Source organism: Nyctereutes procyonoides, unplaced genomic scaffold, assembly GCF_905146905.1.
Source record: "Nyctereutes procyonoides isolate TBG_1078 unplaced genomic scaffold, NYPRO_anot_genome, whole genome shotgun sequence".
NCBI classification, from domain to species: domain Eukaryota; kingdom Metazoa; phylum Chordata; class Mammalia; order Carnivora; family Canidae; genus Nyctereutes; species Nyctereutes procyonoides.
In genome coordinates, this window is record NW_026575139.1 from 2,285,433 (window position 1) to 2,311,969 (window position 26,537).

The 26,537-nt window shown below is 53.4% G+C and overlaps 2 protein-coding genes across 14 annotated transcripts in view; one reads left to right on the top strand and one right to left on the bottom strand.

Moving 5' to 3' along the window:
* MOK (MOK protein kinase) overlaps nt 1-18,866 on the top strand; it is a 60,637-nt gene extending 41,771 nt beyond the window's left edge. For all 6 annotated transcript variants that reach the window (XM_055304362.1, XM_055304366.1, XM_055304364.1 and 3 more), the window contains 8 exons: nt 6,397-6,475; nt 6,601-6,649; nt 8,424-8,602; nt 10,419-10,520; nt 11,947-12,120; nt 12,720-12,831; nt 14,505-14,705; nt 14,783-18,866. In XM_055304362.1, the coding sequence (XP_055160337.1) occupies nt 6,397-6,475; nt 6,601-6,649; nt 8,424-8,602; nt 10,419-10,520; nt 11,947-12,120; nt 12,720-12,831; nt 14,505-14,705; nt 14,783-14,857 (971 nt within the window). In that variant the 3' untranslated portion in view covers nt 14,858-18,866. The remainder of the gene's footprint in view (nt 1-6,396; nt 6,476-6,600; nt 6,650-8,423; nt 8,603-10,418; nt 10,521-11,946; nt 12,121-12,719; nt 12,832-14,504; nt 14,706-14,782) is intronic.
* Nucleotides 18,867-18,999: 133 nt separating this feature from the next.
* The window catches only part of WDR20 (WD repeat domain 20), a 63,334-nt gene continuing 55,796 nt past the window's right edge, over nt 19,000-26,537 (bottom strand). For 7 of the 8 annotated variants that reach the window (XM_055304357.1, XM_055304350.1, XM_055304353.1 and 4 more), the window contains one exon: nt 19,000-19,838. In XM_055304357.1, the coding sequence (XP_055160332.1) occupies nt 19,785-19,838 (54 nt within the window). In that variant the 3' untranslated portion in view covers nt 19,000-19,784. Of the gene's footprint in view, nt 19,839-23,431; nt 25,370-26,537 lie in introns of those variants that run through there. The other variant, XM_055304360.1, reaches the window with a different exon arrangement.

Consider the following 26,537-nt stretch of genomic DNA (forward strand, 5'->3'; position numbering starts at 1 on the left):
GGAAAGGCTGTCCTAGAGTTTATTTTTTTTTATTTTTGTCCTGGAGTTTATAAGGAAAAACTGATGAAGATAAGAACCTGATTACAGAGGCATCTATTGTTTTATTTTTTTTTTATCTTTTTTTGTTTTAATTTTTATTTATTTACGATAGTCACAGAGAGAGAGAGAGAGGTGAGGCACAGGCAGAGGGAGAAGCAGGCTCCATGCCGGGAGCCCGACGTGGGACTCGATCCCGGGTCCCCAGGATCGCGCCCTGGGCCAAAGGCAGGCGCCAAACCGCTGCGCCACCCAGGGATCCCTGTTTTATTTTTTTAAGGTTTTATTTATTTATATAATCTCACAGCAATGTGGGGCTCAAACTTATGACCCCAAGATCAAGAGTTGCAACCTTCTTCCACATGAGCCAGGTGCCCCTACAGGCATCTGTTATCTTAACTCGTATCTCATTCTGTTTTGCTTTGTTTTGTTTTGTTTTGAACTGTTCCAAGTTAAATTGCTTTTGTGAGTTGCTAGTTCACTCTGCCCCCAAACCTCGGGCGCCTGCTTTAGAGCCTTGGTGCTTGCCCCCTCACTCACCTTCCCTTCTCCATTGCATCTCCTTCTTTTTTCCTTTCCACCCACACGAGGCCTTCCATGTCTCAGCTTCTTTACTGTTTGCACTCTGTCTGCTGGGCCTTTTGCTCTCTGGCAGTGTGGCCTTGTTGGCTCTATCACTGGTGTCCTGTTGAGTGCCCGGCACTGTCCCCTGGGTGGGATGGTGTTAGTTGTCCACTTGGATAATGTTTATAGCTACTGAGTGTCGTAGATTGATTTTATTGCAAGGAGCACATGCCATTCAGCTAGTTCACATATGAAAGAGGGAGTTTATTGTAAAGCTTCAGAGCTCTTGTGGGACGCTCAGTCAGGCCTCTTGGGAGGTGGAAGCAGGAAAGCTCAGGCTGTCAAGGCCACCACTGACCACCTCAGAGCCACGTGGTCCCATCCCTCTCCTCTTCTCTTGGTAGACGTGGCCACTGAGACCCTGGGAACCCTCCACTGGCAGCAGATGGGCCAGGCCTAGAAATCCTGGTCACTAGTCCCCTGCCAGAGTGCTGGCTGTTGTGGGTCCAGTGGGCTGGCCATGTCCCCTTATGGTTATACCTTTTAGAGGCTGTGCATGGGGCAGGCACCCTGAAAAAAATCCATGACATTGGGAAATGAACCAAGTAGGAAAAAGCAAAATAGGTTTGGTTTGACTATAAACATAGCGTTATAGTTTATTTCCATGAATAGCGTAGGCAGTGTGTCTTATTACCTGCGACATAACTCTTTTGCTTAACATTACTTGTCAGATCAACTCAATTGTATTTTTGTATTTCATCAGTCTGACCCACTGATTGTGAGAAGGAGCATTTTTATGTACTAACAAAAGAGGAAATGTTGCCAGTCGGCTGTGACACATAGCTTTCTTATCTACTTAGCAATTTTACTTCTATCCTTACTAGAAGAGCTCTTTGGATCCATTTAGACAGCCCCCCTCCCCAGCCCCAGATCACTTTCGTGTGTATATAAAAGGAAAGTGGAAGTGAAATAAAATGTATTTTGGCATTCCTAGCACTTCCTGGAAACATTTTGACAGTGATCGATGTCTTGTTTTCCTTACATGATAGGTCTCTGTCCCATTCAGACAAGGTGTGAGGGATATAACATTTTTGTTGCTGGAATTTTCTTCGTAGCCCATGCCACCATCCTGTTAGTTCTGAGGTGTTGCTTCTGGGAAGTGTGGCTCCAGTCTGGCTGTGTGGGTGCAGCACATATCTCCCCTGTCCTGCGTGTTTAATGATGGTAGGTCTGGGTCAGGCCCCTGAGCCTTGCTCCTTGTCTGTGACATGAGAGTGATCCTAGTTTCTAACTCTTCGGATGATTGTGAGGAGAAAATAAAATCTGTGTCATGTTTAGAGCAGTGGCCACTTGCACAGTCTGCAGTAAACACTGATCACTGTCATCATTAATATCATGTTAACACTGCTTGGTGTGCTCGCTCTGCATGGCTGCGTCTGGTCTTCCCCATCCTGTGTGCTCGCCTCCGTTGTGGACGTGAGGAAGTGGAATTTCACAGAAGGTCTGGCATTTGCTGAAGATGAGCTGGCTTCATAGAGCAGAACTGGAGGACCTGTCCTCGAGTTTTGCCATGGTTGATAAGGGAGGGGGGTGGGAGATTGTTCAGGCTCCACTTGAGGCTGACATCCCGCCTGCTATCCCCTGCAGGTCAGGGTCTCTAACTTCAGATCCATGTGTCATAATGCAAACTTCTCCTTTGGAAGATGCTGTGGCAGGTGTGTACGTGCCTGGTGCCACAGGCACAGCCTCTGGACCGAGGTGTATATGGTAGACCATTTGCCTGTGCCATGGTGGACCCCAGTATGGGTTCCAAGCCTAACTGGGAGAGCTGGGCACAGGCCTGTCAGTGGGGTCTCTTGTTGGAAGGGGTGTGTGCCAGAAATTCTGTTACACTGCAGACTCCACGCTCCTTCAGTTAGCACCAGCAACAAATGCCACGGTTTATCATTGTGTTCCTATAAACGTTTTTTACATTATTGATATTGTATATGTTCTATTTTTTAAGATTTTATTTATTTATTAGGGATACAGAGAGAGAGAGAGAGAGAGAGGCAGAGACACAGGCAGAGGCAGACTCCATGCAGGGAGCTGGACACGGGACTTGATCCTGGGACTCCAGGATCATGCCCCGGGCCGAAGGCAGGCGCCAAACTGCTGAGCCACCCAGGGATCCCCGTATATGATGTTCTTTAGAATTTTCTTTTTTTTTAATTTATTTTTTATTGGTGTTCAATTTGCCAACATATAGAGTAACACCCAGTGCTCATCCCATCAAGTGCCCCCCTCAGTGCCCGTCACCCAGTGACCCCCACCCCCCGCCCACCTCCCCTTCCACCTCCCCTAGTTCGTTTCCCAGAGTTAGGAGTCTCTCATGTTCTGTCTCCCTTTCTGATATTTCCCATTCCCAAAAATGAAAAGTATTTCATTTTTCTTTAGAATCTTCTTAATGAGGATATTTGGTTAAAACAATTAGCTTGCAGAAATTAACTTGATCAGGATTGCTACAAGAGACCAGGAAGGGCTGTTCATGGTCTGTTGGCATTTAGGCTCACAAAGGAGCTTACGGGTGGTTTCTTAATTCTGTCTCCATTTGTTTCAAGATGTTTGAAAACATGCATCTGTTAGGAACCAGATAGTCTCGGGCCTGGAAAGTTAGGGTCTTGTTTTTGAAAGACCATTGTAGAGAATGGATAGCCAACCCCCTCTTGGTCAAGAGTGTGGACTCGGATTGTTCAGACCACAGTCCTGCACGGTTCACACTGCACCCTACTCCCTCAGGGGCTCCCTCTGTAGGCAGGGGTTCTCATGGAGGGGCACGGGGGTGGGAGGAGCCGTTACCTTACCTGCAGGGCTAGTGGGTGGTAGAGGGGAACAAAGAAGAAAGGAAGGGTCAGCACCCAAAGAGGGCTCTTATGCTGGGGACAGAGGGCAGCCGAGAAATGCAGATTCCTGGCCCCTATGTTTGGTTTTGTGATTCATTAGGTCTGGATTTAGAGCTAGGAATCACCATTTTCTTTTTCTCTTTAAAAAGATTTTATTGGGGGATCCCTGGGTGGCACAGCGGTTTAGCGCCTGCCTTTGGCCCAGGGCGCGATCCTGGAGACCCAGGATCGAATCCCACGTCGGGCTCCCGGTGCATGGAGCCTGCTTTTCCCTCTGCCTATGTCTCTGCACCCCCCCTCTCTCTGTGACTATCATAAATAAATAAAAAAAATTAAAAAAATAAAATAAAATAAAATAAAATAAAATAAAATAAAATAAAAGATTTTATTGGGATGCCTGGGTGGCTCAGTGGTTGAGTGTTGCCTTTGGCTTGGGCTGTGATCCTGGAGTCCCTGAATCAAGTCCCACGCTGGGCTCCCTGCAGGGAGCCTGCTTCTCCCTCTGCCTATGTCTCTGCTTCTCTCTCTCTCTCTCTCTCTCTCTCTGTCTCTCATGAATAAATAAATAAATCTTTAAAAAAAAGATTTATTTGAGAGAGAGAGAGAGAAAATGTGTGAGCACACACATGGGTGGGGGTAGGAACAAAGGAAAAGGGACAACCCTGAGATCATGGCCTGAGCTGAATTCAAGAGTCAGAGGTTGAACTGACTGAACCCCTCCCCCCACAGGCGCCCTATGGGAATCACAATTATTATTATTTTTTTACTTTTTATTATGGCCTTTTTATTTTTTAAGATTTTATTTATTAATGAGAGACACAAGAGAGGCAGAGACTCAGGCAGAGGGAGAAACAGGTTCCCTGTGGGGAGCCAAATGCAGGACTCGATCCCAGAACCCTGGGATCACACCCTGAGCCAAAGGCACATGCTCCCCCGCTGAGCCACCGAGGCTTCCCAGGAATCACTATTTTAGAGCATCCCAAGCTGATTATGAAGATTGGGTGGGTTAGACTTTCCCTAAAAGACCCCATCTCCTTGAGTGAAAGTTCGGGTGACTGTCCTGACAAGACTGTACTGTAAGATCTGGGTGTGTAGGCATGGCTGGGAAGGGTGCTCCTAGCAACAGAACAGCATGAGCACAGGTATGAAGCAGGAGAGCTTTGGAGGCATGTCCATAAGCATCTACAGGTGAATTTGGCTGGAGCATTCAGTAAACAGAAGGATGTGGTGGGCGTGGTTCTCAAAGTGAGGGTCCAGGCCTGGCAGCTGCATCTGGGAATTAGTGCATAAGGCAGCTTTTGAGGCCCCACAGCAGACCTGCTGAACCACAAATGCCTAGGGGTGTGGGGGAGCATCCTGTGTCTTCACAGGCCCCCAGGAGAGTCAGGTGCTCCTGGACCCTGAGAGCCTGGTTGAGATGGAAGGGGGTCCTGAGTGCCGGGTAATTCAGTGGGCAGTGAGGCCCTTGTCACAGGATGAGAACCAGATCTCCGGAAGCTTCATTCAGAAGCACATATGAGGGCAGCCCCAGTGGCTTAGCGGTTTCGTGCTGCCTTCAGCCCAGGGCGTGATCCTGGAGACCCAGGATCGAGTCCCACATCGGGCTTCCTGCATGGAGCCTGCTTCTCCCTCTGCCTGTGTCTCTGCCTCTCTCTCTCTCTCTCTCTCTCTCTCTCTCTCTCTCTCTCTCTCTCTCATGAATACATAAATAAAATCTTAAAAAAAAGTACATATGATGGAGAATAGAAATTTTGTTTTTCATCTTTATACAGATAGGAATTTAAAGTACAGAATTATTCAAAGTAGGGAAAGATGACTAAGTCTTCATTTAAATTCTTTTAAATTCTAGAAAGTGGGTAATAAATTATTTCAAACAGAATAAAAAGATTACAGTATTAAGAAAAAGTTAATTGTACTTCGACATTTTGTGATTCGAATTTCTATTAACAGAAAACATTCTTGTCTAGTGTGAGAGAAAAAGAATAAACGTATTTGTCAACAGAAATCGCAAACTTAGGAACAAACATGTCACCCAAGATATGTGCTCACACTGGGGAAGGTGGTTTAAAAACTCACACCTTTGAAATTAAAATCAAGCAAGATGTGACATCTGAAACGAGGGTAACCGTAATGCTGGATTGTGGCATTAGGAGTTGTAGGACGTAACAACCTGCAGGCAGGCAGGCCTGGTGAGCAGCTGTGCGAGCGACAGAGCCAAACGATGGCTGCTTCCCATCAGGAGAGCAGGCTGTGAAATTCAAAGTGATCATGGGTCTTTGATTAAAAACACACTTCTGTGGAACTTTTAAACCCCCCTTTAAAATGGAAATCTCCAGGGGTGCTTGAGTGGCTCAGTTGGTTAAGCATCTGACTCTTGGTTTTGACCCAGGTAATGATCTCAGCGTTGTGAGATGGGGCCCGGCCCCCTGCTCAGTGCTTGTTCCTGTCCCTCCTCCCACCTTGCACTCAAGCATGCTCTCTCTCAAATAAATAATAAATAAAACCTTAAAAAAAAAAATCCAGACTGGAAGCTGAGGAAAACCCTGGATTTTCAAGTGACTCTTGACACTTCATACCAAACCTTTTGGAAGAGTGTAGCCTGGAAGGCCTGCCCCAGGGGCTGGGGGCCTCACATGGGGTTTATCAGACCAAACTACTCTGCACATATTTGTCGGTACTACTCTTGGGGTGATCAGAACATGTGCACAGGGGATTTTACATGAAATCATACCAGTATGTAAAATTTTAAATGGTGTATTTAGTATGTACACTCCTCCGTATTTCCTGAAATTACTAAAGGTTATTTTTAGATTTTCACACATCATTAAATACATTTTTGGATTCTATTTTTGTTTTCAAAACACAAAATATGTATCGTTGCTAACCATATTTGGCTATTTCCTTGATCTCACAGGGAGAAGACACCCATTATCAGAAAAAAAAATTATGCACTATATGTACCAGTTATGTAAATCCCTTGATCATATGCACAGGTATGCTCTTGGGGACTTGGTGGCTCTCAAATTAATAAAATGTATTAACATTCATTAAAAATAAAATGTGAAAGAATTTGATGAGGCATAAATTAATTCTACCCTTCCTTTTTTATTGAATGCAGAAATGGAATATTTCACAGAGATGTAAAGCCAGAAAATATATTAATAAAGGTAAGAACTTCTGTATTAAAAAATGCTTCAGAAGAAAGGTGGAATGGGAAACCTTTTTACTAGATAGATTTTCAGTCCCAGATAGTTGGGTACCATGTTTGTTATGCTCTTGTTTTTCTCCCAGTTTGGAAAAAGTAGTTTATTTAATAAGTGCTGTGAACGTAGCTATATCTCTGGAAGGAAATAAGGCACTCTTCTCTTACAATATGCAAATATAAACTGCAGGGGCAAGAATAAACTGCAGGCTGGCTCAGTTGGTGGAGCAAGCAACTCTTGACCTCAGGGTCATGAATTTGAGCCCCATGTTGGGTATAGACGCTACTTTAAAAAAAAAAAAAAGAAGAGATCAGTAAACTCCATTCAGATTATCACTCCAAACCCTGTGTATGTGAAAGTGGAAGAGGCAGGATTTGCACTCAGGTCTGTCCTAGTCCGTAGCCACGTCAACTGTACATACTTAAAGTGTACAACTTACTAAATTTGGGTGTGTATAACACCCATGAAGCCATCATCACAGCTAAGCAAACAAACCTTTTGCCCCTGGAAGTTTCCCCCTGCTCCCTCATCATCCCTCCTTTCTGTTGTCCCCAAGGCAAAGACTGACTTTGTCATTATACATTAGCTTGCGTTTTCTGGAATGTTCTCTAAATGGCATCCTCTAGTATGTGCTCTTTCTTAGTCTGGATTTTTCCCTCTGTGTCAGCACTCTGCTGTTTATCCACGCAGTAGGGTGTGTCACACCGTTTGAGGTCCCACAGTTCTTGGCTGTTCTGTTTCTGCCATGATTTGTTCTCTCTGCATTTCAGTTTGGAAGTTTCTCTTGGTGCATCTTCCAGCTCACTGATTCTTTCCTTGGCTGTTTAGTCTGGCTGAGCTTATCAAAGTCATTTTTTATTTCTGTTAGTGTTTTTATTTCTAGTGCTTCCTTTTGATTCTTTCTTAGAGTTTCCATCTTTCTGCGTACATTTCCCATCATCTGCTTTTTCCACTGGAGCCCTTAACAAATCACTCATAGTGATTTTAAGTTTTCTGACTGGTAATTCCAAAATTCTTAAATCCGTGCCACATCCGGAACTGGTTCTGATGCTTGCTTTGTCTCTGCAGACTGTTTCTGCTTTTCTTTTAACATGCCTTACAATTTTTTTGGAGGTCCAACATGATGCACTGGGTAATGGGATCAGGTGAAAGGCCTTTGGAATGACGTTTCTTAATAACCTGGCTGGGAAACATGTTGTGTTTAACGTTTGCTCCAAATTCATTGACAGCCTGTACGTTCTTATCTGAATGTTGAGGGGTAAGCAAAATGGAAGTTATATCCCGAAACATGTCTCCCTGGTCTGTCTGAATTGCTCCAAAGAGCCCGTGGCTCCGGAGAGCTGCCAAGCTCCCTAGCACCCCCCCTTCCCAGTGGAGAACAAAGCTGCCAGTGGAGCTGGACAACTGGGAAGTTAGAGACACAATAGGACAAATGAACCACTATGGTATTTGTTTCATTTGTAGACTCATGCTGTGACTTACAATTTTCCCAAACCTGTAGGCATTTGGAAATATTTGTAAAACATAACCAGAACATTTGTAAACGTATCTCATTGAGTAGAAACACTACTTGCTTATCTGTTAGAGGCACGTTCGGGTGCTTATGAAGTAATTTGTATTTTATAAGCTAGTTTCAATGCCAGTAACTTTCCCATTAGTGGATAAATATTTAAAGCAGTCTGTATTGTAACAGCTGCTTGATGAGATGTTACTTATCCTTGCTTTTCTCCCCTTGCAGCAGGATGTCCTGAAACTAGGGGACTTTGGATCCTGCCGGAGCGTCTATTCCAAGCAGCCATACACAGAGTATATTTCCACCCGCTGGTACCGTGCCCCAGAGTGTCTCCTCACTGACGGGTTCTACACCTACAAAATGGACCTGTGGAGCGCTGGCTGTGTGTTCTACGAGATCACCAGGTAGAGCTGGGCACACTTCTTGTCTGAGGACTCCCACTCAGTGCCAGGGGACCTCTGTGTAAATGTCCTGAAGTGAGTCACATAGTGAGGCTCAGCCGACCGAGTGGCTTTATGCCATCCCTTCCTTTACCAAACAGACTTTGCTGTCATCTGATGATGTGACTGTTTAACTTCACAGAAAATGTCCCAGGCTTTCATTTTACTTTTGGCCAAATGCTTTTCCTTGTTTATTTGTCATAAAGTACGAAGAATATCAGTTACTTTCCTCCTACCGGCATAACTTGGCCCTAGGTGGGTGGGCCTCCCCATTAGGCTTCATCTGTGAATGATTGATTAGCGAGTTCAGGGATAGAGTAAAAACATGCTTACTGCCACCGTGTGGGGGCGTGCCCTGGGGATATGTGAGCCTTGCCCCTGCTCCTGGGACCTACCCTAAGGGAGATGGTCTGTCAGGTAGGATGCTCTGGCCACAAGGGTGAGGATGGGTCACCTGTGGCACAGCTGGATTCTAGAAAACCCCAGTCATAACCATCCTCCCTGGCCTCCATACCCCCCCCCTCCAGCCTTTGTGCTTCACTGCCGATGGAGCAGTGGCCCAGGAGGAGGGAAGTGGGCTTATCTCGCTCAGGGGTGAGTAGGACATGGGATTGAAGAGGCCTGCGGAGGGGGAGGGCCGGCACTCACCTGCTTGGAGTGGATTGTTAAGGATGAGCAGGTGAATTTAATGTCTGGGCGCCATGCCTCATAGGTGGGGACCTGGGTCATTTGCTTTCGCCAGCTCAACTGACCACTTTATAAACACAGACATGCATGTCCTTCAGGACACACCTGTTGATATTTGGAACAGGTGTTCGACATTTTTTTTTTAAATTTCCACCTGGGTGGGTTTTTTTTTTTTAATAATTTTTATTTTATTTAATTTATGATAGGCACACACAGAGAGAGAGAGGCAGAGACATAGGCAGAGGGAGAAGCAGGCTCCATGCACCGGGAGCCCGACGTGGGATTCGATCCCGCGTCTCCAGGATCGCGCCCTGAGCCAAAGGCAGGCGCTAAACCGCTGCGCCACCCAGGGATCCCGTTTTTTTTTTTTTTTTTTAAATTGGTGTTTGACATGTTAAATCTGGAAAGCCGAGTGGCAGTTTCATTGATGGTTAAAGTACCGACAGACAGTCCTTTCTGATGTGCTGAAATCCCTGAGGGTGGGAAAGGACTTTGTTGTTGAGAACCTGATGACGGGGGTGCAGGCCAGCCTGCGGGGGTCCACATACACCTGGCCTGCCTGGGCTTTCCTCCTCTGTCCTGTAGCCACGGACACGGTGGCTTTCCTGTGCAGAACTGCAGGTCCAAACGCTGCTTTGTGGCATGGCATGCAAACTGAATTTATTTATATCGGCCTGAAATCTTTTACCCACGATTCCAAAATCCATTAAAGCTCCAAAAACCAAAACATTCCTTGGACTTCATTTGTCAGCAAAACCAGACTTGACCCTCCTGAATATCTGTTGAAAAACCTCTCCTGTGACAGGAGACTTGTGGAGGTTGTGTGTCACAGCGTGAATGTCACGTGGCACTGCAGAGATCCCAGGGTGTACAGAGAGAACGGAGCCATCTCTTAGAGTGACACCTACCTGTCAGGAAAGGAGGAACGGGCCTGAGGTGAAGGGGGAACGGAAACCTTGTAGCTGCAAGGAGTACCCCGCAGATGGGGTTGTGTCCTCGGGTTCCTATGTGAGCTAGCTGCCTCACAAAGGGGGGGTCCTGGGATGAAGAGGCCACGGCCTGTCCTAACCACAGCCCCGTCCTGCTCTTCCAGTTTGCAGCCCCTCTTCCCCGGAGCCAATGAGCTGGACCAGATCTCAAAAATCCACGATGTCATTGGCACACCTGCCGAGAAGACCCTCACCAAGTTCAAACAGTAAGTGTGGTGTGCACCCGACAGTCCGTGTGAACGTGCCCCCTGCCCGGGCTGGTGGTGGGAGCCAGCCGAGTGGACCAGGCTGCGCCTCTCTTGCTCTTGTAGGTCCTCCGTTTGCTTGGGTCCCTGCTGCTGCTGAGGGGGCTGCAGGTTGGTGGGGGTGCCAGCGTAGCAGCTGCTCGGGGCTGTCGCCCCAGGAGTCTTGCCAGGGCCGCTCTCCCTCAGGCACCACAGAAGAGTTCTGGTGGTCTTGCTCAGGGCCTGCCAGTCAGGTTTTGTCCTCTGAATACTTACCCAGGACTGAGAGACCTGTGGGCAGAGAAGGTTCCCACACATAGGCTGTGCGTGGGGAGGACTGTGTGACGTCACCCAGCATTGCCAGCAACACTGATACCTAGACCAGGACTGGGTAGGGTTTGATTTGGTCAGCGATGCAGCTGAATCTGGGTTGCTGGGGGCTTCTACGGGGTGGGCATCTCCGGGCCCTCAGGAGACAGGGAAAGACAACTATTCTGGATTCTTTCTTTTTCTACTTTTAAGCTTTGTCTTTTTTTTTTTTTAATTTTTATTTATTTATGATAGGCACACAGTGAGAGAGAGAGAGAGGCAGAGACACAGGCAGAGGGAGAAGCAGGCTCCATGCACCGGGAGCCCGATGTGGGATTCGATCCCGGGTCTCCAGGATCGCGCCCCGGGCCAAAGGCAGGCACCAAACCGCTGCGCCACCCAGGGATCCCTAAGCTTTGTCTTTTTCTTCTCAGGTAAGAATGTGCTATTAGTCTTCTTGGGGAAAAGTCATTTTCCTACATTGATAGCACAACAGATTTCACAACGCCTGCCTCATTTCAACACATAGACTTTTTGGGGGCACCTGGGTGGCTCCATGCTGGAGTGTCTGCCTTTGGCTCAGGTCGTGATCCTGGGGTCCTGGGATTGAGTCCTGCTTTGGGATCCCCACAGGGAGCCTTTGCCTGTGTCTCTGCCTCTCTCTCTGTCTCGAATGAATGAATGAATGAATGAATAAATAAAGAGATCTTTTAAAAAATAAAATAAAAAATAGAGTTTTATTTTTTAGAGCAGTTTTAGGTTCAGAGCAAAACTTAATGGAAGGTCCACAGATTTCCCGTAGACCACCTGGGGGCATGGGGCACACACGGCCTCCCCCACCGTGGCCCTCCACGCCAGGATGGCACGTCGGTCACCACCCAGGACCCCAGCTGACACATCATCCCCGCCCCAAGTCCCCAGTCTGCCCGCGGGATTCCTCTGCTGCTGCTGTACATTCTCTGGGTTTGGACAACTGCATGGTCACACCCCTCCTTAGAGCGTAAACTGCAGTCACCAGTACAGGCCCCTGTAGAATCATGATGGCCAAGTGCTCTAAATAATGGCATGATCATTTATTATCATTGGGCTTTTAATACAGGTCGAGAGCTATGAGTTTTGATTTTCCTTTTAAAAAGGGATCAGGAATACCTCTACTGACAGCCAGCTGGTCCTCGCAATGCCTCTCCCTCCTGCACGCCATGGTGGCCTATGATCCTGATGAGAGAATCACCGCCCACCAGGCCCTGCAGCATCCCTACTTCCACGAGCAGAGGTGGGCACCCGAGTGGGGCTGGGGCTGCCCCTGGCGGGGTGCGCTGAGGCAGCAGGTCCAGGACCAGCTCTGTCTTGAACTTGGGTGCCCCCAGGACGTACCCCTCCCTTTTCTGGTGTAGCCCCCCAAAAGGAGGCAATTAGTGGTCTGCGGCCAGGCATGAGGGCTCAGTGGCTGCTGGAGGTTGGTGCTAAGGCTCCAGTGGTTAAGATTCCAGGAGGAGCCTGGTGCCCACCAGTGACAGCAAAGTCCCCTCGGTGTGAGGTTTGAGAGCTCACTGCGTGGTACCTGGGGTGGGAGGAGCTGCCCGAGGGCGTCTCAGGCCACATCTCTGTGCCCTACTGCAGCCTGAGCATGGGGGGGATGCGTGAGGGTGACGTGTGACCCAGCCTCCATGGGCGGGGGCTGCGGGCCTCTGGCAGGGCCGTGTCCCCAGCTTGCGGGGCCGTCTCCGGGGGCTGAGGCAGAGGAGGGAAGACAGGCTCCTCGTCACAGCTCACGTGGGAAAGAATAGAGCAGTTTGGGGACAGGGAGAAGGTGCATGCCCGGCGCCGGGCCCGTTCTCAGGGGAGCGCACCCTCTCTCTCCCTTCCCTGTAGGGCAGCGGAGAAGCAGGCTGTGGCCAGCCACAGAAAAGCTTTCTTTCCAGAGTGCCCCGTGGCACCGGAACTACTCAGGAACGGCTGGCAAATTTCAAAGGACAGAAAGCAGGTACCGAGCGAAGTCAGTGAGCGGCGAGCACCGGACCCCCTGGTGGCCTGTGTGTCTGCGGAGGACGCCCCGTGGCAGGCCAGGGGGCGCCCAGCATGAGGCCCGACCTGTGCCCATGGCGTCTGTGCCGGGACGTGGGGAGTGCGGCCCCCACCGCTCCTGCCCCTTCTGTCCCACAAGCTGGGGGACGGCAGCGTCCCGTGTGCACAGGCCAGGCGAGGAGAGGCAGGGTGGCAGGTGCCAGGTTCTCTGGCAAAGTGCTTCACAGCTGTCACCTGCCTGTGCCCTCTGGCTGACCCTCACAGGGGGCCAGAGAGGATGACACTGGCCCGGGTGACCCGGTGACAGGCCCACATGCCCCCACACGTGCAGAGGGCCCCAAATGAGCACTCTCCTGGGTACAGATGTTTGCTTTAGGAACAGCAGCTTCCTTTTGCAGTGTTGTCATCCTTTGGCGCCCCAAGTGGTCCCCGCTGCTCAGCCCCCCAGTCCACATTCTGGGCTGGCACCGCACTGTGTGATGACCGTGCCCTTCCGTCACTCAGCCCAGTGTCTCCCGAGTGTCAGTTCGTGCTAGGAGCTGAGGTCACGGCTGTATCTGCAGCCAGCCTGCTTTCTGGAACTGCAGTCTGCTGTGTTGAGCACTTGCCTGAGGTTCCACTTGGCTGTCTAACAGGCTGGGTTTTTCAGACCCAATCTCCCGGTCTTTCCCCCCAAACGTGCTTTTCTCCCTGCGCCTTCCCTTTGAGGGTGGAAGCAGCTCCCTTTCAGCTGCTCAGGCCCCAAACAGTGCAACAGCACCCCCCACCTGAGCCTCCCTCATTCTGCTTCCTCACTGCTGTCCCTGCTCGGCCCTTCCCTCCTGGTGAGACGGCCGTCTGACCCCGTCACTCTTGCCGGCACCCAGCACAGTCCCCACACGTCTGTAGGGCACAAGCCACACAGGAAGCCTTTCCAGCTTTGTGGACCACAGTCCCGTCATAGCTGCCCTCTTTGGTGCCGTGGAGGATACGTAAATGAACAGTGGGGCTCTGCCTCGGGAAAACGGGACTCCGCGATTTGAACTTCACGTAATTGTTAACATGCCAGGAAATTGTTTTCAGCTCTTAAAAAATGCAGGAGTGCCTGGGTGGCTCGGTGGGTTGAGTGTCCAACTCTTGGTTTCAGCTCAGGTTGTCGTCTCGGGTTCGTGGGATCGAGCCCTGTAACAGGCGCTCCACTCAGCAGGGACAGTCTCTCCCTTCCCTTCTCCTAGATGGATAGACAGACAGACAGACAGACAGAATCTTCAAAAAAAAAAAAAAATTCTTAGCTCAGCAGCCACATTAACGCAAGGCCGGTGTCCGGGGTTGGAGAGGGGCACCAGGCAGCTGTGGCCTGTGGCGCGCTGCTGGGACGTCTCAGTGGCCTCCGTGGCGTCGGGCCAGGCCACGGGCACTGCCCTGCGGGGCCGACTCCGCATGAGACTTGAGTGTGGAGGCTTTGCCTTCCGCGGGGGACTCTGAGCAGCCACGTCCCGGGGGTGGCAGGGATACCATCTGGTCATCGTATGGTCACACCTCTTGGTCAGGTTACATTAGGTGAAAGTCGTGCAAAAGAACCGCTCTTGTTTTTCCTAATTTCCATAAAGGGGGACACCGTGTACATTCACCCGACCTGTGTTTTGTTCCAAGAAACAGTCCCTAAGGCCAGGAGAGGACCATCCCAAGAGACCCGGACCGGCCTGCCCCACGGAACTGCCCAGACTGACGCTGTCAGGAGTGACCAAGCTGTCCTCGTACTCCAGCCCCGCGCTGCCCTCCGCGTGGGGCCCCGGGGCCCACAGGAAAGCCCCGGTGCTGAGGCCCCTGAAGTGTGTCGGCGCCAACCAGAAGGTAGCCGTCCGCTAGCTCCCCGCAGCTCCCGCCCTCGCGCCCGGCCCCCGCTGAGCGCCTGCTGTTTCCTTTGACAGACAGACGCCCAGAAGGACATTAAGCCCAAACAGTACCACCTGCCCACGATAGAGAGGAAAGGCGGAGGCTACTGAGCAGCGCGGGCTCACCTGCGCCGAGCACGACCAGGTGCAGCTGGGCCGGGCCGTGACGCCGCCCGCCTCGGACGGAGGGCTCCGGGGACAGGCCTGGCGCCGTCCCCCGAGGCCGCTGCCCCACAGGCCAGCCGGTACCCACTCAGCCCGGAGCCCCCAGCCTGTGGCTCTTTGCACCCCGAGGGCAGCTGTACTGCACGTTCCAGTCGAATACATTCGTAAAACCACCTCATTCTGGGGTTTTTGAATTTCATTTTTGTAACCTAAGATTTTGGGACAGAGAATATTTTGTAATTTTTTAATCCAAATCCAAACAGAAATCAGAGTTGACATGATGTGTGATTTAGGCTTGGTTTCACCACGCGCTCTGCGTGTCGAGCCTTTAGTCCAGCACCGGTAGTGCCGTGGCACGTGGCACGTTACAGCTTACAGATTACGCTCTTGGAGGTTTATTAAAGAATAAGCTGTCGTTAACAATAGTTTAATGTTTTCTGAGTTAAACACGTGTCTTGACATCCATTTCTTTATTTTAGGTTGTGTGAGCATATTTGGGGAATTTATTTTGTTGGGAAGGCTTTGGTACAGCTTAATTTTGTGGCACATGGAAAGCCAGTAAGGACCCAGCACAGGCTCGGCCCGGGTGCCCCCGGGAGCTGCGGCCGGACGAGGCTGCCAAGCGCGAGGCGAGTCGGAGCGCCGGGCTTCGCCGAGGCCACGTCGCTTAGCTCTGGAGGCCCAGCCTTGCCTGTGAGTAGAGATGCTGCTTCCGATGGTGCTTTGCTTGGCTTCCGGGGTGCCGGCAGCAGGTTGGACACAGAAGGGAACCTGCTTCTCCGTGGGGGTGGGGGGTGGGGTGCCGCAGAGGAGCAGTGGTGCTGGGCTGCCTGTGGGCGGGGGCACGACCCTCCTGAGCCCTTTTGTCTTGGGATGTAACATGATGACGCCTTCTTTTTCTCGTCTTCATAAACTTACAACGGTTAGAAAAAGCAAATTTCCCGGGTTAGTCTTCGGCGTCTTGTTCCCTCTTTTAAGACAAATCTAGGACAGTCTTCCGGTGGCCAGAACCTCTACCCACTTGCCACCTGGGAGCAGATTCAAGACCAGACACCAGGCTATGGGGATGTTCAGAGCTGGGTGCACACTTGTGGAAGGGATGGAAAGAGCTTCCTCTGAACCGGTTTAACACGCTGGCGGGGCCTTCAGGATGCCCCGATGGGGAAGGGGCATGGGGGACAGGCAGTGTGCCATTCAGCCTCTGCAGGGGATCTGGGAGTTCCAGGTCCCATGGGAGGAGGCCAGAGCCAGGTGGGGCTGCGGCCCTGCAGCAGGAAGGCCGGGGAGACAGGAGCGGGTGCCTGGGATAGAAGGGAGCCCTGTACGGCCAGTGAGCCCCCACTCTGAGCCCAGGCGGAGAGGCTGCTAGGGAACCAGGCCTCTGAGCCGCAGCAGCTCGGGGGGAGCGAGCACCTGTCCTCCAGGATTGGCTCTAAGGACCCATTTAAGGACTGACAAGAAATTGTGTATTTAGGAAAACTGTTCCCCCCTTCATATGCATAAAATTTGAGCGGAAAATCTTTAAAGTTCTCCTGCATACCTCTGTGAGAAAGCGAACTTACCCTTCCCCCACGGGACCTCTGGGGGCAGGCCAAGCCCTTTGAGGTGTGACCTGTGCAGCAAATGAAACTCTTTTGGCTTCATGTTGGTCTCTGGGATCCAAGGGCTGTGACACAGCCAGCCCAGGGCCCAGCCACACGAGGCTCGGCTGCTCCAGCCCCACGCACCCATTTCCGTGGAGCAGCAGGGTGATCCTCCGGCCACGCTCACGCTTCCTGCACCCACCGGCTCTCAGCATGGGAGCCAGTCCCGGGCAGCTGGAATGGCTCTGGCTTGCTCTCTGCCTGGCGTCTAGGCCTGCGACGGGGACGGGAGGCCGCCTCAGCCTGCCGCCAGAGCCTGGGGGAGTCTCTGCTCACTCCTGGCTGGAAGGGTGGTGAAGGGGACGTGAAGGCAACGTGAAGAGGACGTGAAGGCCAGCTGAGCCTTTGCAAGCAACGCCATTCCTGAGCACTTTTTGTCGCCAAAAAGCTCCAGAAGGGAAGCAGAGCCGAAGCCATGCTCCTCCATCCCCCTGTCAAGTTGGCTCATTGTACAGTGTTTCCCCAGCACCTGCCTGGTGCCCCAACCTCTGCTCTTCACCCACCAGGTCTTCTTGGTCTCAGCTTGAGAGGGCACGAGGCAGGGAGGCACGAGCACATGCAGCCTGGCTGCCCCCAGTGTGGAGGTTTGGCCTGGTGCGCTGGTCCAAGGGTTCCAGGTCTGACAGCACCTTAGCCCTGCAAAGTTGTGGAGCAGAAAAAGCAGAGGCAATGCCACCCAAGAGACCTGGCTCTGCTGCCCCCGCCCCTCCACTCCCCCCAGGTGCTGAGGACGCTCCTGGGCCTGCTGTTTCCTCTGGCCAGGCCACGTGGCCAGCCAGCAGCCTCGCTGACTCCACTCCCTGAAACATCTGTCTCCTCTTAGCTTCCCTTAGACCCATCCCCACACGTGGAGCATGCATGCACCAGCTCCAAAGGTGTAAGAAAGCTCAGGGCAAGAATAAAAGCAAACACAAGTCATACCAGGTGAGCTGAGCGTACTTCCACCTCTTTCCCTGGCTCCCGAGGGTCGTGACCGGCCTCGAGGCTGGCCTGGGTGCCGTCCGCCCAGGGCCTGCTGAATGCTGCGTGTCTGTGGTGGCGGGGGTGGCGGCAGTTACACGGCACTCTGATTTTGGAAGCCAGCTTGGACGACTTGGCCAGGAACCAGTCTTAGGTACAAGAGCCATGGACGTGTTCCTATACAGATGCATCTACAGCAAATCTACACCAAAACGTCTGGCAGCTTCAGCGGAGACGGTCAGCGACGGTCTGTGCTCCAGAGCCTGCGGGAGGGGACAAGCAGGGGACCGAGCCTGGATGTGAATCTCAGGGCCAGTGGAAGCAGGGAGCATGGGCCAGGTCATCTGACCAAACCGAGGCTGAATTTGACACGTGACACGTTGCCCTCGTGCTGACCAGATTTCTACCTGTCACTTCACAGGAGACAGCACCACAGGATCACAAGATGCACTCTGGGCTTCATTTTCAAAGGCGGCCTTTGCTGGCCCGCAGCAGTACGTGGGCCTCCTCGCGTGTCCCTGGGCCTGCGTGGGTGGGGTCTTGTGTGATTGCAGCACCCAGGAGCCAGCGTTGGGAGCAGGATGACATTTAGAATGTGCAGTTTTAACACGCAGGTCATTTTGAAGGTTTATGATCTATCAGTTCTGACTCTTTCACTGAAACGACAGGGTGTCTTACTACTTCCTGGTGTCCCCGGGACCCAGAGGCTCTGCAGGCAGCGGGAGCTCCCAGTGGCTCGGCCCTGGGCTGCACTGGCCTCTCTCTGAGCAGCAACTGGGACCTGGGCTAAGCTGGCCGTCCCCGGCTGCACGCACGGAGACCACGAACACGGTGTAGTTCTCGGACGGCGTGCACTCCGTTTCTATCTCAGTCGTGTGGACATGCCCCAGATTTTAGAGAAATGTCTTTCCAACACTTTGTGGTTTACGGTCACACCAAATAAAAATGTCTTCAAAGGGCGCAGTTGTGTACCACTCTGTAAAGCTGAGAACGTTCTGCTTGGAGCCATGCGGCATCGGGTTCCCGCTGTCGTGGAGTCTGCGAGTGGGTGGCTACGGGTGTGACCTCCGATCGGACTTGTCCCCGGGCTGGTCTCAAGCAAACACCCAGTCCCAGAAGACACCGATCCCAGATGCTCCCATGGGCCGGGCAGTCCTGCAGCCAACACGGCATTCCATCCGCATCAGAGGCACATGTGGTCACGGGCTCTCAGCGACAATGGACGCGCTCAGGCACTTAGAGCCGGAAGGAGAGAACGGTTCGCTGGCCTGTCCGCACAGGCGCAGCTGCCCACGGTGGCCACAGGCGGTAAGGCGGAAGGGCCCGAAGAGCCACAGAACCCTCCAGAAGAGCTGCTCTCGAGCAGCCTGTCCTAGGCTTCCAGGAAGAGGGTGGGAAAAAGGATGAATCATTTTATCCCAAACTTTAATTGAACAAGAAGTTACATTAAAAATTGAGCCAACTTAATGGAAGATAAACAAATGGTATAATCAAGATAGTTTTAATATTAATATTCTTTCGTGAATTAGAAATATCACTCATAAATGATGGAAATTACTGGTGAAGTAACCACGTCCCCCAGTAGCAGAGTCACATCATTTATACATATAATACAGAGCTGACTGCATTGGAAACAATGGTATTAAAATAAATGTTAAGATTAAAAAAGAACATCTTCACACCCCAGAGGGTCGCTAGTCCGTGAGACCCATACTTAAAGTAAGTCCCTAATAGCATGAAACTATTTTAAGTGCAAACAATTTGTAAAAATCTATGATTGCAGCATCCATCTTCTGGAATGACAGATTTAAGTCAGAAAGCCACAACTTCCTTCACAAGTGCATTCCAGATTTTCTCTGACCACCTACGTGTAAAAAACATCAGTGCAAAAACAGAGTGAAGTACTATTTATAACAGTTGAACTTAAAGGGGATTTCTCGTCCAGGAAATAATTTTACACTATGTATATATGTATATATTTATATATATAAGGTTTTAATTACACTGAACTTTTGAGTAAAAAGCAAGAAAATCGCATTTCTTATTTTTTACTGCAGCCCCAAAAGAATGATTTAAAAATGGGAACAGCTTCTTTGGGTGAAAGGCGGAGGGCGCCCTTGCGAGCGGGCCCCACGGGGGCCTCCCACGTGACTCCAGTGACCGCTGCCTCCGCGAGTGTCCGTGCTCGGGGCTGAAGTGCAGCTCCGGGGTCCGTCCGCCGCTCCCGCGGGACCACGTCGGGCCGAGGGTTCTCGAGCAGTGGTGGGTCGCTATACTACAGTTCCACCTGGAGAGCTGGCCTGGTTTTGGGATGACAATAAACCCTGCAAACAAAGCAGTTTACATTAATCCAGCAAAACGGGGGGCAGCCAAGAAAGCCACACTCGTCCTTTGCCAGCGGGGTCACATGAGCAAAGTCATTTCTGTCCAACTGGTAGCCAGTGTTTGAACAAATCCTCTATTTTTCATCTACTTAATTCTTATCCACGTCATTGTGTCACCTGCTTCACTGCTCAGGATCCACTGGGCCTGGCCCCGCCTGGGGAGCAGCAGGCACCTCTCGGGCCTGGGCTCCTTGGGACACTGTGGACCCAGAGGCGAGGGCAGCGCGCGGGTGGCCATTCACCACCTTCCCCAGAGGCCCCGGCTCAGGACCCGGTGAGGCCCCCAGGAGAGGCCGTGGCCTGGAGCGGCTCACAGCGCTGCCCTCGGACCTCACGCCTCGCCCCACAGCTGGTCGGCCACACAGATGGGGCTTAGCACTGTCTAAAGGTGACTTCCTCCTGCTGGCGGGGGGGGGGGGCTCACTTTCTCTGGCTGGGGTGTGACGTGGTGCCCCCCTGACCAGCGTCCAGGGCTCAGCAGGTAGATACGGAAGGATCTAGGCCCTGGGCTGTGTTCGATTTGGGGACAGGGTGCAGGAGGTGGCGTGCGGGTCACCAGGGTGGCCTCCACGGAGAGGCGGGGCGCCTGGGGCAGTGCAGGCCCGAGCTGGGGCACCTGGCAGCCAGCCCCGCGCACGGCAGTGTCTACACTTCTTCGCACTCACTGGGATGCACACACGTAATTACATCACCATTTGGCGTTTATTAAGCATTTTAAGGTCACCGTGGAGTGACATTGAAGCCACAAGTTTTCAGTTCCGCGAACACAGACTTAAGCTGTCCTAAAACCTGCTTCAGCGGGTTAGGTTAGCTGGTGACACAGGACGAGCGGACCGTGGACGCACACGGAGGGGTGGCCCGTGACACCGGCCTTCAGCTCTGCCCACGCCCGGGGGCGGGAAACTCCTTGTCCCGCCGCCACTCCACGCCACTCTACCCCGTTTCTGCCCCGTTTCTTACAAGGCCGTGTGCTCAGCGGGACGCGATCGGGGCCGGGAGCGCGGGAGAGACGCCGACCCGCGCGGACCTCCGGGAGCCCTGCCCTGGGACGCTGACTTCCCGGGGGGCGGGGGGGCACGGCCCGAGCCCCTTCCCGAGGATGCTCTGCCTCCCAGTCCCCAAGCTTCCAGGGGGTTCGGATCACAGGAGGCGGTTCCCCGGAGCCATGGGCTGTCGGGGACCGGGGCGGCGCCTACAGGACGAGGGGTCCCTTCCTCCCCGCGAGAGTGGGCCTTGTCCCTAACGGGAGCGGTGGGCCAGCGGGGACCGGGCGCCCGCAGTTCTGTCACCCTTGCCCACGGGACAAGGCAGGCCTCACGTGACGTTAAAATTCTAGCAGCACGTGGAACACTGAAGAGAAATGAGATTCCAATATATTTAACCCCGTATATCCCATATTATCGCCTCGACAGGTAAGGCCTCTCAGTGGCATGTGTTGTGTCCCCAGTTGGGACAAGGTGGCGCCCGCGGGCTTGCAGCGACCCCGCCCCGCGCCCTCCCCGCCTGGCTCTCGGGAGCCCGCTCACCCCTATAAAGCCGCAGGCCCGAAGCCTCCGCCCCGTGAGAACCACCTCCCTGCTGCCGTCCTGTCCCGTCCTGTCCGTGTGACGCCCAGGGTCCCCGAGGCCAGCAACCGCCCCCACCCAGCCTGCCGGCCCGGAGCCCCGCAGGTAGGCGGCGCCGGGGGCCACAGGTGGGGCGGGACGCACCTGCTCGCTTCCCGACAGGGACAGCGGAGGCGTCGGGGGACACTGCCCTTCAGAGACGTCCAGGTCCCCTGATTTCTACCAGCTGCACTTCGGTCTACAGGTTCCCTGGGGACAAAGGGAAAGATGGGCCACCCGCGGGCCCCATCACGGTCCCGCCAGGAAGCTGCACGGCGGCCCCGTGGTCACTCCTGGGGGCGGTGGCGGGGCGGGGGGGGGGGGGGGCCTGAGCGAAGAGCCTGCCCCGCCCGGCCCGCGGACCCGCCGCCTCCCCGAGCGCAGCTGTCCTCGGGAACCCGCCGTGGCTGCCGGTACCGGAGCGGGGACAGGTCCTGAGTCTACTACGGAGCGAGCCGCCCGCGCTCACCGGACTTGCCGTCCTAGTCCTGCGAGAGGTTTCCTCCGAAAATTAAGTGAGGGGCTACCCCAGCTTAGTCACGCAGAGGCCGAGCGGCAGGTATCTGTGAAGTGAGGTCCCTTCCGCGGTCCCGCCGGGGATGCCTTTCCCCAGGCCCTCGGCCCCGGCGGCTGCCCCGCGTGGCAGGGACCCCAGGGCACGCGAGCCGGAGGAGGGGAAGAAGGGGCCCCTGCCTGCCCCCCGCCCCCAGCTGGGCGGCAGACCTGATGCCCCACGACGGGTCACGCCGAAGGTGCCACACTCCCCCCGAGAGGCCACTCAGCCTGGTCTCTAAAGAGAAGAGTCACCTGGGGAAGACGATGCTCTTTGCAGACATCGGGGAGCGAGGCTTTCTCGGCACGAGAGGCTCTGGGGCCGGTGCCGGGAGACCAAGGCGCTCGGGCTGGAGTCGCGTCCAGAGGGTCCCTCCCAGGCCGGCGCTCCCCCAAAGCGACAGGCTGGTTTGGAGGCCCCAACACTAGAGGAGGGGGCGGGGCCGAGCGCCCCGACAGGCTCTGTCCCTTGCAGGAGACTCACGGGTCCAGAATCGACGGTTTCCTTCAACAGGCAGCCCCGCACGGAAGGAGGGACCTAGCGCATTTTTTCAAGGCACAAACTATTTTTAAAAGATCAAAATGCCGCGTGAGTCCTTTTAAACCTGAAATCTGCTCCATGCTGGGGAGACACACGTCCTGCTCCCAGGTCGGAGGCGGCCACCAGCGCCGCGCTCCCTGCTCAGGGCAGCTCAGCGTCAGACGCCAAGTGCACCTGGCGGCCCTGGAGTCCGGGGGCTCAGCGGGGGGGGGGGGGCTCAGCAGGGAGTCGGGGGTCAGCCGGGGCTCAGCAGGGGGCCAGCAAGGGGTCAGCAGGGTCAGGGAGGCACGGGGTCCAGGCCCGGAGGGAGCCTAGGCCCTGACCCGGGGCGCAGTCCTACGTTCACCTCTCTCAGCCTCTGGGGAACTTGCACATCTAGGCTGGGGTCCTGGCCTCGAGGTGTTGGGGGGCCAGGACGTCCGGGTGCTGGACAAGACGTCTGGGCGCCTTCCCCACCGCCCCCTCCGCAGCGGGGCCTCAGGGCCTGGCGTCCTAGGCCGCCCCGCCGCCCCGGGAGAGCGCTCCTCCCGCCTCCACGCCCCGGAGGCCGCGGGCAGCCGGGACAGGCCCGAGCCGGGCCGCTCGCCACGCCAGTACCTCCGACACGGCGAACATTTCCTTTAGTACATTCTCCTCCTTCGCTCCTGTTCGTTTCCCGTCCGCGAACACAGGGCTGCCCCCCCCCACGCTCCGCGCCCCCCCCCCCCCCCGGCACCTCGGACCCGCGTGTGCGGGAGTCTCGAGCTGGGAGAGTGACGAGAGAGCAGCCAGAAAACCAAGACAGTGAAACAGAAACGTGATTTTCTTAAAACGATAAATTAACAATACTGATACGAAAGCTTCACTAATTATTTTAACAGTTAAGAACTTAATCAACATTTCATGGTAGGAAGACTATCAAATTTATTCATCAAGAAATTAGATGAAAATGTAAAAAAAAGGAAATGCGGATTTTACTTTTGGTTTTCATTAAAGATAAATAATCATACAATTTTATACAACGTCACCTAACATAGCAGTCTTTAATAAACTTAGGTATACAGAAATTTAAAAATGCAGGAAATTCTTCCTTTTACACTTTGAGAGGCAGCAGTGTGAGCACAACACGAAGTTCATGTAACAGGTGCAGCAATGCATCGGTCAACACTGGGGGGCGGGCATTTTCACACGGCTTTGAACTTGGGCTCTGAACACAAATGCTTTTCAATGCGAGACACGCACGGTCCTGGCCTCCACTCTCCAGGCTGCCGTCTACGCTCACGGGCCATCCCTGGGGCCAATGATGACCAGGACAGATGACAGTCCCCAGCATGGCTGACACCGCCAGGTTAGGTGTCAGGCCCACAACACATGTGCAGAGGCTCCCCGCTGCAGAAGGAAACCCCGACAGCGGACACACCAGCACAACAGGAAAGTCACTCAGAAGCCACGGACTGGTTGGCCTCGGCCGAGCCGTGGGTGCAGAAGGGACGCCGAGCTCCATGCAGCTGTCCCGGGAAAGCCATTTGGACTCTGCTTCTAAGTCTTCCTCGGACAGTCAGATACACAAACGCAGCATCTGGGTTTCCCAAAGGATTCCTTCTCCAGCCCTCCCTGTCCCTGTGGCTTTTCCCCTCACACTTTGAGCTTCCCCAACAAAAAACCCAAAAGCCTCCCTGCCAAGGCCGGAGGTGTGAACCCTGGATGCAGGTGAAGGCATCTGATAAAGCAGCTTCACCAATCTCTGCTCAAACTCAGCACTTGACAATGTCTTAATAACGCAAGCTGCACCACAGGACGTGGAAGGAGTGAGGGAACTTGCCAGCTAGGACTCGGGTGTTAAGCCCAACAGCGAAGCCTGAGTCCCCCTGGGACGCATGTGCATGCCCATAAAGGCAGGTCAAGTCACGTGGTGTTTTGTTCCTCGTGGCTTCTGAATGGCTGGGCAGTAATCACGGTGACCGCTTACGTGGTTCCCACTCCTGCCCTGTCCTATCCTAGGTGTTTGTCCTCAGTCCCAAGGCAACGGCTCACAGGATACTTCAAAAATGCTAGAAGTTTGGATCAGCACAAAAGACAAAATTAAGACTCTTTATCACTATTTAAGTGAATTTAGAACCCAAAGTTATTAAAGAATTGGCCTGCTCCCCCTTACACGTTTGCTTTTAAAAGGTGGCAGTTTTCCAAAGGCAAGGTTCCTTCTCTGGGATTTTAACCTCCTGCCCCCGAGGAAGAGGAGAATCTAAGATGAGGGCTGGAGTTGCCAGTGGGCTTAGAAGCCCGCCCCCCAAAGCCACAGCAGGGCAGGGCAGGCGGGATGGACCCTCTGAGGGCTCCGGTCCCTGCACGCAGGCTGGGGGGAGCAGGCTTCGAGGGCCACTCTGCGCTTTTCTTCAGCGCCCGGCAGACAGGCTGTGCCCGCCAAGCATGGTCCGCCTTTTGCCCATAGGGATTTCACTCCAGAGGTGAGGTCAGAAAAGATATCCTTGCTCCGGATAATGTTTAAGCGACAACACTGAACAGTTATCAAATGAGGAAGCTCAAAGCTTGGTGAGCAAACTGCAAAAGCGCTCCCCAGATGTGTCCTTGTGGCCCTGGGCCTTCCGCACCTGAGACCCGGTCCCCCGGGGGCCCCCTCCCTGCGTCCCAGGGCTGCAGGAGCCACTGACAGAAGCCAGGCCTGCCCCTCCAGCGCCCTCTTCTCAAGCTGCGGGCAGCTTTGGGCAGCTTTAGTCCTGGTCTCGGAGAACACCTCGCATTCTGTCCTCCTGACTGCAGGAAAAGTGCTCTGCTGGCTGTCGAAGAAAGGGGGTGGGTGTCAGAAGGGCCGGCCATGCAGCCCCTCCCCAGCACCTGACACCCAGCAACGGGGGCCCAGAGAGGGGATGGGGACAGACTTCAAGGATACACTCACCAGCAGAAACTGGAAGAACAAGATTGTGACCAAGCTCCAAATCCCAAACTGTGATGTGACCACAGTTTTTAAAACGGAGTGGAGGTGGGGGACAGGAGAGAGACACCCCTGGCTTCTGTTAGCACGTTTCAGAGCCTGACTTTACGGGAACAATCATCTCTTGCCTCTCCCACACCCAACCCCACCAACAGACTCCTCCTAGGTATACCAGTCACCCCCGGTGCCCCCGAGCCACCCCTCTCCTTCATCGCAGCCTGCGCAGCTGAGCGTGCCAAGGGGTGTGTGGGATCAGGAAGCGCCTGGTCCACAGAAAGCGCGCACATCACACATTCCTGCCGGCAGCGCAGGCAGCGGCAGCCAGTGAGCAAGGCACTCAGAACCGAAAGGTCACAATAAGCGTCCCCATAAAGGCTACTTACCTGGGATCAGCCATTCATTGCCTGGGCCAAATGCAAAGTCCTGAATTTTGAAACTGCATACTCAATGCCTCAGAAGCATTTGAAATGAAATTTCTAGAACCATGTGGGTACATAAAATTGCACCTGGAGTGTTGGCTCCGATTGTCTCCGTCTGACATCCCAATTTAGCCTCCAAAGTTGAAACAGTCCACAAGGACGCTGTCTTTGCTACCTTAGGTCACTTAACATTTAGGAACAAAGGACCGTATCTTAAGAGTAAACAGGACATTAACACATATACCTGTGGACATCATGCATTAACGGGGGGCCGGGTGGGGTGGGATGCACCGGGAAGGCCTCCTCACTTCTCCCGTGCTGGAACACTGCCGTCCAACAGAAACCCCTCCCATTTCAGGAGCAGGATGGGCAGGGCGGACGGATTGGGCGGGGGCTGGGTGGGGTGGAGGGGTGGCATGAGCAGGCCCAGGGAAGTGGGGGCTGGCCTTCCGGGAGGGCTGCATTAGAGCACACAGAGCTACTGCTCCGTCACCACAGCTGAACACTGCAGAGAAGCGAATGTCTCCAGGAGCCCACTTGGCTGAATTGCATCCACTACTCAAACAAGTGTAAACAATCAGCATCTCTACGTTT